Genomic DNA, 13,407 nt, shown 5'->3' with positions numbered 1-13,407 from the left:
CAGATTTCAGAGACTCTCTTCTTTATCATATTTTAAACTTTTGAGAAATTAATTTGAGATTTTTTTTTTTAAAGTTCTTGCTTCTAGCTTGGTATACAATATTTCAGATGGGCAGTTCACAAGCCGAGCGGATCTCATTGATGCAGCAGGAAGTTCGCTTGGACGTGGTGCTCTAATACCAGGACTTGGTAAGAAATACGTTTATTTTTAGGGACGTTCAGTATTAGAGATAGCAATTTCTATTTTCTAAATTATTTCTTTCAATTTCCAGTAACTTCCACTTTCTTTTGTAAAATTAAATAAATAAAATTAAACTTAGAAGATGTGATGTGAAAATTCTAGAGAGAGGTTTTTTCCTGGTTTCTTATGCTTTGGTTTGCAAGTTTTGAAGATGCACTCTCTCTTCTAGAGAGTGAGAAGAGGTATTGACCCTAGGTGGAGAGAACTTGGGAAGGTTTTTACACATATCCTTTGTATTACAAACTCTTAAAAGAAAGAGTCAGTGTTTAGAAGATTTGAACTTTCCTATTTTCACTTTAAAAAATAAATGTATTAACCAGGAAGATTTCTGCTTATATTTTCTTATTTCCCTGTGACTTTGGTTTTCACAACTTCACTTGCATTTGCATTCTGGACTTGGATTACTTCTGCCAGCTCAATAGTCAGAATGATTCAAAATAGAATAGGAATAAATTGTTAAACACCAGCTATGTTAGGTACCAACAGGATTTTAAACAATGCTTAATTAAAATGTTAACTAGGATCTATATAGGACTCGCGTTGACAAGGATCAAAGATATAATTTTTTTTAAATGTTCGCTAAAACACTTTGGCCAACATGTTTTGAAACTCTAGCGCAGACAGGGCTAGGAGTATTTTAACATGCTAATCAATCAAGCTGAAGGTTCACCTCAATCCGCTTAATGTCTGTCACAATACAACTAGTTCAGTCTACCCTTGAGTTTTGAAATGTGCTTAAATATCTTCTATGCTAGTCTAGACAAGCCTATAGAAGAATTTTCTGCAATCTCATGCAGTGGGGATAATGCCAAGTTCATACTTTTCCTCTCTCTCCTTCATATAATTTCTCAAGATCCAGCTATGATGCTCTCACGCCATTCTTGTTTTTTCAATGTATTGTGCCCACTTGTAAGCTCCTCAGGGAAGATGTCTGTTTGCTTACCACTCTTCACCAGTTGCATAGCACCATGCATGCCACCAGCTCGATAAATAACCTGCCAAAATGGTAACAGCAAGGCTATTAAATTAGAAACAAATGCAATTAATTATGAATAGAGATAGCTAAAATATTTGAAACTGCTTTACCAATTTTTCTTGAACAGCAGCATAAGCAGCGGTAAAAATTTTGAGGTCCGTGGTAACTTTTTTTAAAAAAAAAAACTTGAATGACATAACCACCTTCCCCCCACACCCCCAACGTCCGTCATGAAGTAAGGTAATTTTGTCAAGTGTCCGTCGTGCAACATGGTGGTGCTGACCCCTGAGCATAAGATGCTAGCCCCAGCATTTCAGCCAGATGACTAATTGGTAGCAAGCAATTTGAGTGATAAGGACACTGAGGAATACTAAATATAGCACTTAAGACATTTATTTGTTGGTGCATGAGGAGTTTGAACTAACCACATTAGGACATTTGCTTTAAAAGATTTATTCTTAACCCTTATCCTTAAGCACCTTGATGTGTCACATAATGTAATTGAATTAACTTTAGAAAACACATTAAATCCATTAAATCTGATATAGCAATGTTTGAATTGCTTTCCAAGAAAAAAATTCTAATAGAAAATACTATCATCAGACAACATTTTAATAAATAAAAAATATATTGACTCTTTTTTTTTTGTATATTCTCTCTTCAGGTGCATGTTATGATACTATGAATAACATGATATGGACGTGCTCTAATGACTATATTGATCAATGGTGTAATCCTGGAAATCAAGCATTCCATTATGTCTGTCAGAGACTGGGAGTTAGTCATATCATCACAGAGCCTAGAGGTGAGCATATAGTCAGCACTTTGTATAAGAGTAAGTAAAATATGAGTCGAAACTCACATAAACATAGTCGAAACTCACATAAAGCACTGAACATACTTTCTTCAGAAAGCCACAAGATTAGTTACAGCATATTACAAAATTACTTGATCGTTATTGAAGATAAGAAAAAAGCTTTTTTTGTGCATGTTTATTGGTTTTCTGATTTCTGCCTTTAACACTTCTAAAAACTTGAACAGAAATCTCTTACCTTTAATGCAGACGATAGCTCTGAAGTGCTGCAGAATTTCAGTGATGCTAATGATGGTTTCATAAAATATATTTTAAAAATGAATGTAAATTTGATATATGCACCTCTGTGTTCATAGAGAGAAGTACGATCATTTATTTTTTTTCTTTCAGGAGATGCTATAACCACAAATGAGGTTATCAACCAGTTACTGCACCACGTTGGTGCCATGTGCATACACCAACTAAATCTGCTTGCAGCCAGTAACAATCTCCCAATAACAAATTTTTTGGGCAAACAACATCCAATTGAAGCACACCATCTCAGCAGTATTTGCGACATCATGGAGAAAGCTATGGTGAATGGAAATACTTGCATTATACGCTGCATCCTTGTTGTCTTTCAGGTAAAAACAAATCTTAAATATATTTTAAAATTAACTCTGTAAAGGAGACTTTAAGAATGCAGACCAACAAATAAGCCTTTTTTTTTTAAATGAATGGTGACTTTGTAATGAGTGGAGAAGAGCTAATGGACATTTAACCTAGATATAACTTCTTATTTTGCATTTCTAGAATGTGTTATAACCTAAAATTAGACCCCTATGAGTTCTTATCTATGTTTTACAAATTGGATAAGATCCAGAGAGGTTAAGTTATTTGCTCAAGGACAAGGGTGGTTTGTCTAGTTTTTGTTAAGGCACGGATCACAGACTCAGTAGATCTGGATTCAATTCCTGACTACCACCAACTTTGAGCAACCTTGGAGAAATTATTTAGAGTGTTGGCCATAAAAATGTTTAAAGTTGTCCTAACTCTGCTTCCATTTGAGCCACTATGTTATAGGTGCTTTCCTGAATGAAGCACTTTCCTTGAGTAGAGAAGAAATTTGTTTTTAATATTGCTGTATTTTCTAACTATTGTTTTTGTAGGTGGTTTTTAAATTTTTCTTCAGCCCCCAAACTGAGAGAAACAGAGACATTATTAGAAGGTCTGGCCTTTTACTTTGGCAGTTACTGATGGCACCAAAGAGCCAGATTTGCCCTGAAATTCAGAAGGAGGTCTGTCTAGCAATCAGGTAAATACCAGTGTTACTTTGTCAGAACAAAGTGAAACTAAGATCTTAAAGATAGTTATGAAAAATCATAACCTGATTGTAATTTCTTAGTTCACTGTTATTTCTTAGTTCACTGAGCCATTCAAGTTAAAAATACAGCTAATCTGAACTTTATTATAAGAATCCAGGATTCTGTGTGAAAACTATGCCTTTGGCAAATTTTAGATAAATATGATCAGATCTTGCAAATTTGGTTGGTTTGGAGGGGAAGAAAAATGCAGGATGTTATACTAAGTGGCGATGGTGATGCAGTATGCAATAACTACATTGTGCCTATTTTAAATTGCTCCTGCAGTTCCTGTTGGCTGCACTTTTTCTTTCTTTTTCTTTCTCTTTTAACCTAATCAGGAGTATATTGTTATACAGCTGTCATGTTTCACCCAAGAGTTGTCTGCATTTCAGTGATGGGTGTAGTGTGTTTGTGGTTTATATTTGCTTTGGGGTGAAAGAATCTATGTAAATGATGGTGGTTAGAGCAAGGTTTCAGAAAGCAGATATGAGATTTGTGTGTGTGTTGGGGGGGTGAACAGGGATGTGGGGACAAGTGAAGTGAGTGGGGTTTGGGGATTCTATAGGTTGAGGATGGTTTTGGAAAAGTATGAAATGGGTTGCAAGGCTGTCCAGGTGGCTTGGGGTGGCAGGAGACTTGTGTTTAGGGATGAGAAACCTGTGTTGTATAGGAGTCCTGGGATGGGGAGAGCCCAGTGTTTTTGTGTTGCGGCATCAGGACCTAACAGTATTATCCAAGCAGATGCTTCAGCTCCCCAGCACACTAGGCACTAGTGCTGAGGGAGCAGTGTCACTGAGGCTGAACGGCACTGCTGTCTCATTTGAGCTACAAGCTATGAAACTTTTCTGTGGTTTGTCATGACAGCAGAGTGACCAAGTAGAGGACAATAAAGTGGAAAAAATGCAATTGTGTATCAAGAGAATCAGAAAATGTGCATCTCAAGGGCAAATAATGTTGTCTCAGGTAACCTAATCACAGATTACAAATCTGCTTTCAAGTGGGAAATGTTCCAAAGCTTGAGAACAAAATCTTCCAAAGATCAACCTGTGTGCCTTTCTTATAAACAACTACGTTACAAAATGTACACAGCCATTTAAATGCACTAGAGGATAGTAGTACGTGTTTGGTTTGAAGGCCGTTTTTTCAGGTTTTATATATGCTGCTGACTGTTTACACTGTGGATATTGATAGAACAACAGTTAAGTTGTTGTTACAGTATTTGACTAGATTCATTGTTTTTGGTCAGCAAATATATTAAAGCATTGTATCGTATGTAAGCAAAGGAGCAGATCTGTAACGTTCAGGAAGGATTTCTTCTTATTGTAGTAAAATAATAAATTCCAAGTTAACTTTGAGGTTCATATTTTCTGACTTAAATTTTGAGTTAAATAAATTTTGTTGTAAGGTACTATGAAATGTAGACTCTCCATGTGGGGATGGCTATTCTAAGTCTACATTTCAAAGTGACTTGACTGTGATCAGTCTTGGATCAGTGACTGAGATGGGGAAAAAACTGCAGTAATATTGGCTCCAGTTCACTCTTGTAAAATGAACAATAAACCACACACTTATGTTTGATATGAGACACGTTTAATAAGGTTAAACATGTCCATATAGTAGCTCCTTTAACACTAGAAGCCAGTAGTCTCCAAAGTGGGGTGCGCAAGACAATCGATTGTGGGGCGCAGCAGGAGGAGCACCACAGGAGGAAAAAAAAGGGGGGGAGGGGGGCGGCCCTGAGTCCTTCAGCCCATGGAGGAGCAGGGGCAGCCGCGCAGCTGGCGGCTGGAAAGAAGCGTCACTTTCCCCTTCAAAGCTGGCCGGAGAGAAGCAGCGCTTTGAACGGGAAGGCACTGCTTCTCTCTGGCCGCTGGCTGCGCAGCTGCCCCTGCTCCTTCTGAGTCCTCCGGCCCGTGCTCTCAGGGCCGCATTCCGAAAGGGGCTTTAGAGCTGCAGGCCAGGGCCCCGGGGGCCCCAGAGCCCTGAAGCCCCTAAAGCTCCTGCGTTCCGGGTGGCCCTGCCCAGGTCGGGGCGGTAGCTCCCGGAAGCACTGCGCAGAGCTGCCTGCACACCCCCCCTGCACCAAACAGGAGCTGCCCCAGGTAAGTGCTCTGCACCTCCTGCCTGCCCCAGTCCTGAGCACCCCCCCACACACCCCAACTCCCTCCCAGACTCCGCACCCCCACCCTGAGCGCCCTCCCAGACCTTGCACCCCACCCTGAACACCCACTGTATCAAAAAGTGTTAAACCAAGATTTTCAAAAACAATAAAGCATATTCAATCACATTGCTCCCTCTAAAAATATTAATAATTTTTTTAGCGAGAACAAAAACGTTTTTTGTACGGTTAATAGATAAACAGTATTTTTATTTTTTTATTTTATTTCATCTTTCTCATCGTTTTTAATTTATTTTTGAGTTTTATAATTTACACAATATATTAGTACAGTAGTACATGTCTATAACTTGTACATAAATATACATATATTGAGGGTGTGTGCTGAAAACATTTTTACTGATAGGGGTGCGCGATCAAAAAAGTTTGGAGACCACTGCTATAAGCAATCAGGAGCACATGCCTGTGCACAAGGATGGTCTCTTATCCTTGATATGGTGAATAATTTATGCAGAGGGGACAAACTATTAAAGGAGGGGAAAAGACCACTTATTTTGGAGGTGTATCTATAGCAGTGCAATTCCAACACTACTGTACTTCTGGCTCCCTATTTAGTTTAAAGAAGGATTTACGTAATAGGTCAAAGGTTAATGAGGTTAAAGGAGTTAATACCAGTAAAAGTTCTTGGCTACAGGCTTTCATTTCCTATAGCTCTTATTTCAGATATTTGATTAACGCTGGTGGAGACGGGGAGAAAGCAGCAATTCTGCTAGGATTTGCAGTAAAGCTCTCATCCTGTGTTTGACATTGGTCTGTTTGTTACAGAAATGACTGTGCTATCATATGTTACAATGATGACTTCACTGTAGGATTTGTCAGGAGGGAGCAGATGGTTCTGAGAGGGGGAAATCCTCTGCCTATACAACAAAACTTATTTGATTAGCAGAAATCACAGAGGAAGCATTTGCAATTCTATGACAAATTAATCTAAATGTTAAGATGTGCTGGATGTCTTTCCTTAGTATAAAAATGTCTTTTTATAAAAATTCAGGCAACCATATAGAATAATTCTCAGGGTGATAGCTATACAATTGTAAGTTCCAAATTTTTAATGTTTTGTTTCCCTTGTTTATAATAGAACTATTTTCTTGTCACTCATTATAAACAAATGTTAAATTTGACTTTTGATTTCCCCTCTTCTCCCCACCCCATCCTTTTTTTTTTTTTTTTTTTTTTTTTAAAGCTCTGGCTTAAATATCCTATATCCTGGAGAAGTGGAAATTAATAACTTACTTAAGTTGGTGTTGACGGAAGGTGAGTTTTTATTGATACTCTGGAGAATAATTTTTTTAATTTAAAAACTAAGCAGAGAGAGTGCGGTTTTGTCTTTTTTCCTGTTAGTACTTTTTATTTCTGCGATTAAAGAAGTTCAGGAAAGTGGTTGAATGTTAGACTATCATAAACTAACACTTCCTTGGAATTTATAGAATGTTTTTAAGTTCTCAGTGCTTTGTCTAGATGTGTGGGGAAGGTGAAACATTGTATCAGAGTAATGGCAAGGTCTAACTTAAAACTAGAAAGGTTTACAAATCTGTTTTGACACTATTCACAATGTACTTTGTCTAGCCTGAATATTGTACCTAATAAGTATGCAGCAATTCCTCAGAAAGGGCCCTCATCTTACACACATCCCCACTGTATATCACTTGAAAAATTATTTTATGTATGTGTGGATGAGGGACGATGTGGAACTGTCAAGTGGTGTCCTAAATCTGTAGGTGAGGTGAAACAGTGTTACCCAAATTGAGTGTCATTTTTTCCCTGCAGTTCCAGAAACATTGCAACATGACTGACTACAGTTTTTACTGCTTACATTAATTTCAGTATCTTAATGTGGTGTTTATCGGTCAAAACTACCAAACGACAATGTAGTAAAATATTTGCATTGGTTTTACATAGGCAAGTATTTATTTTCCCCAGAAATTATGAAGCTGTTTAGCATGTGGCAAAAATGGTGAATACCAACATTTTGCAATATACTAACATGAATTGTTTTCACATTGCATATTCTAATTTGTCAAAATGTCACAAGTGATTTTAATAGTTCTCTATATTTACAGTTGAAATTTGCTGACCAGATCAGTCTCTCACTGAAGGTTGTGCACCAATAGCAGTAGGTTGTGTGCCCATAGTTTGTACTGTGTAGTGGGTAGATATAAACGTATGTGAATTCGTAATATCATAGAATATCAGGGTTGGAAGGGACCTCAGGAGGTCATCTAGTCCAACCTCCTGCTCAAAGCAGGACCAATCCACAACTAAATCATCCCAGCCAGGGCTTTGTCAAGCCTGACCTTAAAAACCTCAAAGGAAGGAGATTCCACAACCTCCCTAGGTAACACATTCCAGTGCTTCACCACCCTCCTAGTGAAAAAGTTTTTCTTAATATCCTACCTAAATCTCCCCCACTGCAACTTGAAACCATTACTCTTTGTTTTGTCATCTGCTACCACTCAGAACAGTCTAGATCCATCCTCTTTGGAACCCCCTTTCAGGTAGTTGAAAGCAGCTAGCAAATCCCCCCTCATTCTTCTCTTCCACAGACTAAACAATCCCAGTTCCCTCAGCCTCTCCTCATAAGTTATGTGTTCCAGTCTCCTAATAATTTCTGTTGCCCTCTGCTGGATGCTTTCCAATTTTTTTCACATCCTTCTTGTAGTGTGGGGCCCAAAACTGGACACAGTACTCCAGATGAGGCCTCACCAATGTCGAATAGAGGGAAACGATCACAATGATCAAATCGCTTCGCCATTTGTAAGATTTTGTACATACAATGTAGCATCTAATCTGCCTGGTAGAAGATTTTAATTTGTAATTGCCTATGCATGCAGTACTAGCCTTTGAAATTTTCTGGAAACTAGCTTTTAATTCAGTTACACGTATGCATAGGTCAGTATTAGAGTTAGAGATGACAGTACACAGCTTCATATTATGAATATGCAAAAGCTATGAGAGAAAGAAGTGTCCTAACAAGAAGTAATGAAGACTAAGTCCTCGAACAAGTTCTTGCCTCTGCACCTGAAGAGAGATGAAGAGCATGTTACAGGAAAAGTTATGTACTTGTTTCCATAATATAAGAACTAGGGGCCACCAAATGAAATTAATGGGTAGCAGGTTTAAAACAAATAAAAGGAAATTCTTCTTCACTCAGTGTACAGTCAACCTGTGGAACTCCTTGCCTGAGGAGGTTGTGAAGGCTGGGACTATAACAGGGTTTAAAAGAGAACTGGATAAATTCATGGAGGTTAAGTCCATTAATGGCTATTAGCTAGGATGGGTAAGGAATGGTGTCCCTAGCCTCTGTTTGTTAGAGGGTGGAGATGGATGGCAGGAGAGAGATCACTAGATTATTACCTGTTAGGTTCACTCCCTCTGCGGCACCTGGCATTGGCCACTGTCTGTAGACAGGATACTGTGCTGGATGGACATTTGGTCTGATCCAGTATGGCCATTCTTATGTTCTCTTACCAACCATGTCATCAACAATATGACAAACCCATTTGACCTTGAAGTACATCCAGGGATGCTTATCAAAATATCTACTAAACTGCATGTAACATCAGTTGTATGGGAGCTCTACTGAAAATAGCAGATGTTGGTGAAGAACAAATGGAGGATGTGAGAGGTGCACTTGATTCTGAAGAGAGACAGCCTTCTTCAGCTGCCCAATCAAGGAATCTGGCATCAAAATACTTGCTGACATGGCCAAGAAAAACAAATTTAAGTCTGGCAAGGGAGGGACAATCACAGCAGATACTAGTTTTCCACAAAAAGAAAAGGAGTACTGTGGCACCTTAGAGACTAACAAATTCTCTAAGGTGCCACAAGTACTCCTTTTCTTTTTGCGAATACAGACTAACACGGCTGCTACTCTGAAACCTAGTTTTCCACAGAGCCTTGTCCTTCGCAAGATGCAATGATGATGTTTCAATGGGAACTGTTCTTAGTCAGCTAGTAAGACCTGTGCCTTTTGTCCTGCTGATGGAACAATGAGAAGAACAGACAAAGCTGAATTAGGGTATCAGCTGTAAAATCAAACTGGAATAATTCATGAACTAAGAGCATGCAACAAAGAAACCACAGTGTACATCCAAGATGCCATAGCTGTCATACAAATGATGACTGAAGACAAGTTCCACACATTTGGTGAATGGGCTGCTGAATATTTGAGGCAGGTCCAAAAAGGATTTGACAAAGCTAATTCTGTAATCGAAGTCTGTGACAGATATGACAACAGTAACTCTGTGAAAACTACAAGGAGTCCGGTGGCACCTTAAAGACTAGCAGATTTATTTGGGCATAAGTTTTCGTGGGTAAACTTTCTCTGAAAACTGCAGAAAGACAGGGCTGGACAGGATTTAAAGATGGATGCAAGAAATATCAGGCGATTGGTGGACATCCTGTGCCTCAGTGGAAAAAGTTACTAAAGTTGACATCCAGTAAGCAGTCACTTGTAAAATTCCTCTGTGAGTTTATGGTTCAAAATCTACCTGTGTGTGTAGGAGCACACCCAACACAAACACTCCTCCTTGACCTGAGGCTTTTCCAATGGTGAAGGAGCAAAGTCCATCACTAGTAGAGGTATTGAAGAAGCCCAGGACTTGTACAGTACTCAAGTGGAAGTGGACAGAAGGATGCTTCTGCATGTTGTATAGCAGTATAGCATTTGAGTCTCTTTGTATCAAAGAAGCTGTAGAATTAGGTCACCTGATACAGTTGTTTTGATCCTTGCTGTACTCTACTTTCCAAGAATGGAACATATAGATAATGTGCGGATTGAAACAGATATCATTATCAGCACAACTGACAAGCGTTGCTTCATACCCATGCATGCAAATTGCGATGCACATACTTCCGATGAAGTGAGCTGTAGCTCACGAAAGCTTATGCTCAAATAAATTTGTTAGTCTCTAAGGTGCCCCAAGTCCTCCTTTTCTTTTTGCACGGCTGCTACTCTGAATACTTCTTGTTGTACACATTAACAAGATGACCGTGTCATCCCTATTTGGTGCTCAGAAAAAAATTGTTTAATGTTGTCAAAACAAAGGGAGCTTGCCACTTAAAAGATCTTGCCAAATTGGAAGAGAGAGTGCTGGACAAGCCACAGTTTTTGAAGTAAGGAAGTTGATAGCAGTGCTGCGGTCAGACCAAGAAAGAAAAGATCCACAGAGACCTGAATTGCTTGTGCCTCAATCTATTCTCAATCAACTCATTCCCTTTGTTACTGCATCAAAAAGGACAAGTCACTGGGTTGCTAAAGAGTTAACTGTCTGTAGCCTAGACAATCTTCCCTGCATAGACTTATGTACATGCCAAGGCAGTAAAGTGAGTATAGTAGCCCACTCACTCTCGACAGAGATCATAATAATAAACATCATCATGATGATGATAACTAAAAATGTCACCAGTGCTAAAAAAAAAAAAAAAATTATATAGTACACAGGTTAAGAAGAGAGTGTCTGTACGTTGGATTATCCACAATACAACCTTTGTTTTAAAAGTCATAAGATACATATAGTGCATAATCAGCAATAACCCAAATTAAGGTGAATAAATTTAACAATACAGTTTAGATATTAGAATCCAAATACTCGGGTACATCAGTAATGAAAAGTTTTATACAGAGAGTTGGTTGTAGAAAGCAAATATAGGAATGAACGTAGATTGTCCCTCAGTAATTGAGCATTTAGGGTAGATTGTCCAGTTGGAAAATACAATCCATGAGGAAAGTATTTCAGTTACTTTCCCCACTGCGCTTCTCATCAGCACTCCAGCTCATCCCTCCTGGTATTGCCAATGTCCAGTGATGCGTTCTAGATAGATGTCCCTCGACCACCTGATGGTGTCCGACACCATGAGTTGCTGCATCAGCCAAGTGTATCGCTGACCGATTCCACGTTCTCTCAACACTCACTCGTTACTGGGATCCCATGCGGCCAATGATACCTGTACAAATTGATTATTAGATTTTGTTTTACCTTTTAGATTCTTGTGACGCATTGAGGTCACAAAGAAATCCAGTGTTATATCTTGAAATAATACATAGCGTCTTTAAATTAAAGAAGCGAATGCAAATACTTCCGAGTGGTCATTTTAATGTATTGATGATGTCGTTAGTTATCCCCATTTCTGTGGTAACGGCACCACTTGACAACTCCATATCATACCTCATCTTAAAGTAGACATCATAAGCGTTGATATGCACGTGTGTAGAGAGGCTACATTATCGACCACAGTGGTGGTATCTTCCACTCAACTAAAATTAATGAGTTGTTCAAAATTTAAAACAGTACTTCATATGCCGTAAGTCTCAAACTGCTTGTATGTCTGTGGAGAATCACAATAAATTGTAAGCGTAGTTACTGTTAGTCAGAAGTGTATGTCCAGCAACATTCCTTATGAATTAATAAAATGTATCTAAAGAAGGCTGTTTTACAATATTTTTCATGTTCTGCCATTGTAGGAGAGAGAAATAGTGGGCTCTCCCAACTTCGTGATGTGATCCTCACTAACTTAGCTGAACAGCTTCAGAACAACAGATTTGGAAGTGAAGATGACGATCATTACAGGTAAAGCGAAATAACACAGTTGTCGCTGTTAATTTGTATTGAGGTGCATTTGGCTTGTCAGCATTATTGTAAACTGAGCTACTTTCTGCCTAAACAACTCATTCCCTTTGTTACTGCAGTTTGAGCTAATGCTAGCCTTGTGTACATACTGTACCGTTTGCTGAAAGCGCTGAATTCCCCTGGTGGTTTGAAGTATTATGGAACTTGTGGAAATTTCTGTAGAACTGCATAAGTGGCCTCGAGGAGACTTTTGTGAATTCCCTGATAGTTAAATGAGAGCAGATGATGTTTTATTAAGTATCACTCTTCAACACTAAGACTATCACTCTCAAGAAGCTCTAATGTTTACTGAAAGATTGACGTATGGAAGGGGTTTCTTTTTATTAAAAAAGAAGGCTTCACTTGATGTGGACTCTTTGGAGGTACAGTGAGCAAACTGAATGCATAATGTACTGGTATTTTAAACATGCCAGAGCTATATCTATCTTGTATTATACTGTGGTCAGAGAGATTTTATTTTTCAAACATCTTTGATATCGGAGTGCTTTGGTTGAACATATTAGTGCTTGAACATCTCTGATGCAGTCATTCAGTCAGTGTAAACTAATTTGTAATATGGTTTGTCAAGACTTTTCAGGTGTGTTGAATGTATCAATCATTAATTTTCTTTAATTATAAATCAACATCTTCTCATGTCTTTCCTGCATTTTTAAAGACTAAACGATGAGCTTTTACACTACATTCTCAAGATTGTTGTCCGAAAATCTTGCATCTTAATCACCAAGTGCCAAACTGTATCTAAAGATGAATTTCAAAGACTTCTTTCAACTGTGCCTGTAAGTAAAATCTATTTGTTGAAAATATGCAATTTGCTTAAGTTTTCTTTCTATTTCTTGATTCCAGCCACCCATTTCCTTTTATGTAGAAGTATAATTAATGCAGTCTTGAAAAGGAATAGGGGAGGGAGTTTTTAAGTGCATATTAATCAGGTTTTATTTTTGCAACAATATTACTGAATTAAAATGCTCATGAATGGAAAAGGGGGCAGGACACTTTCATTACAAAATGATCTTGTATAATAGTGTTAAAGCAGGTTAACATATTGATACATTTTCCCTGGCATCTTGCAAACTGTTTCAGTTTTAACGTTTATTTTTGTATAAGGTCCTTCAAAGTTTCACAGAATGATTTACAAAATGGATTAGAATATAGAGAGAGCCTTTTAGAGTTGTGTTGAATTACTCATACAAGCAGAGAGGAATACTGTATGCTCAGAGTTGGGAGATGAG

The 13,407-nt window shown here is 38.3% G+C and overlaps 1 protein-coding gene across 6 annotated transcripts in view; it reads left to right on the top strand.

Moving 5' to 3' along the window:
* The window catches only part of HECTD4 (HECT domain E3 ubiquitin protein ligase 4), a 117,172-nt gene that overhangs the window by 35,525 nt on the left and 68,240 nt on the right, over positions 1-13,407 (top strand). For all 6 annotated transcript variants that reach the window (XM_038373280.2, XM_043498305.1, XM_038373281.2 and 3 more), the window contains 7 exons: positions 75-188; positions 1,881-2,021; positions 2,421-2,653; positions 3,179-3,324; positions 6,733-6,803; positions 12,013-12,118; positions 12,834-12,954. In XM_038373280.2, coding sequence (XP_038229208.1) covers positions 75-188; positions 1,881-2,021; positions 2,421-2,653; positions 3,179-3,324; positions 6,733-6,803; positions 12,013-12,118; positions 12,834-12,954 — 932 coding nt within the window. The remainder of the gene's footprint in view (positions 1-74; positions 189-1,880; positions 2,022-2,420; positions 2,654-3,178; positions 3,325-6,732; positions 6,804-12,012; positions 12,119-12,833; positions 12,955-13,407) is intronic.

The sequence above is a fragment of the Dermochelys coriacea genome, chromosome 15 (genome assembly GCF_009764565.3).
Source record: "Dermochelys coriacea isolate rDerCor1 chromosome 15, rDerCor1.pri.v4, whole genome shotgun sequence".
NCBI lineage: Eukaryota > Metazoa > Chordata > Testudines > Dermochelyidae > Dermochelys > Dermochelys coriacea.
The sequence above is the reverse complement of the archived record's forward strand: the minus strand, read 5'-3'. Positions and strand labels throughout refer to the sequence as shown.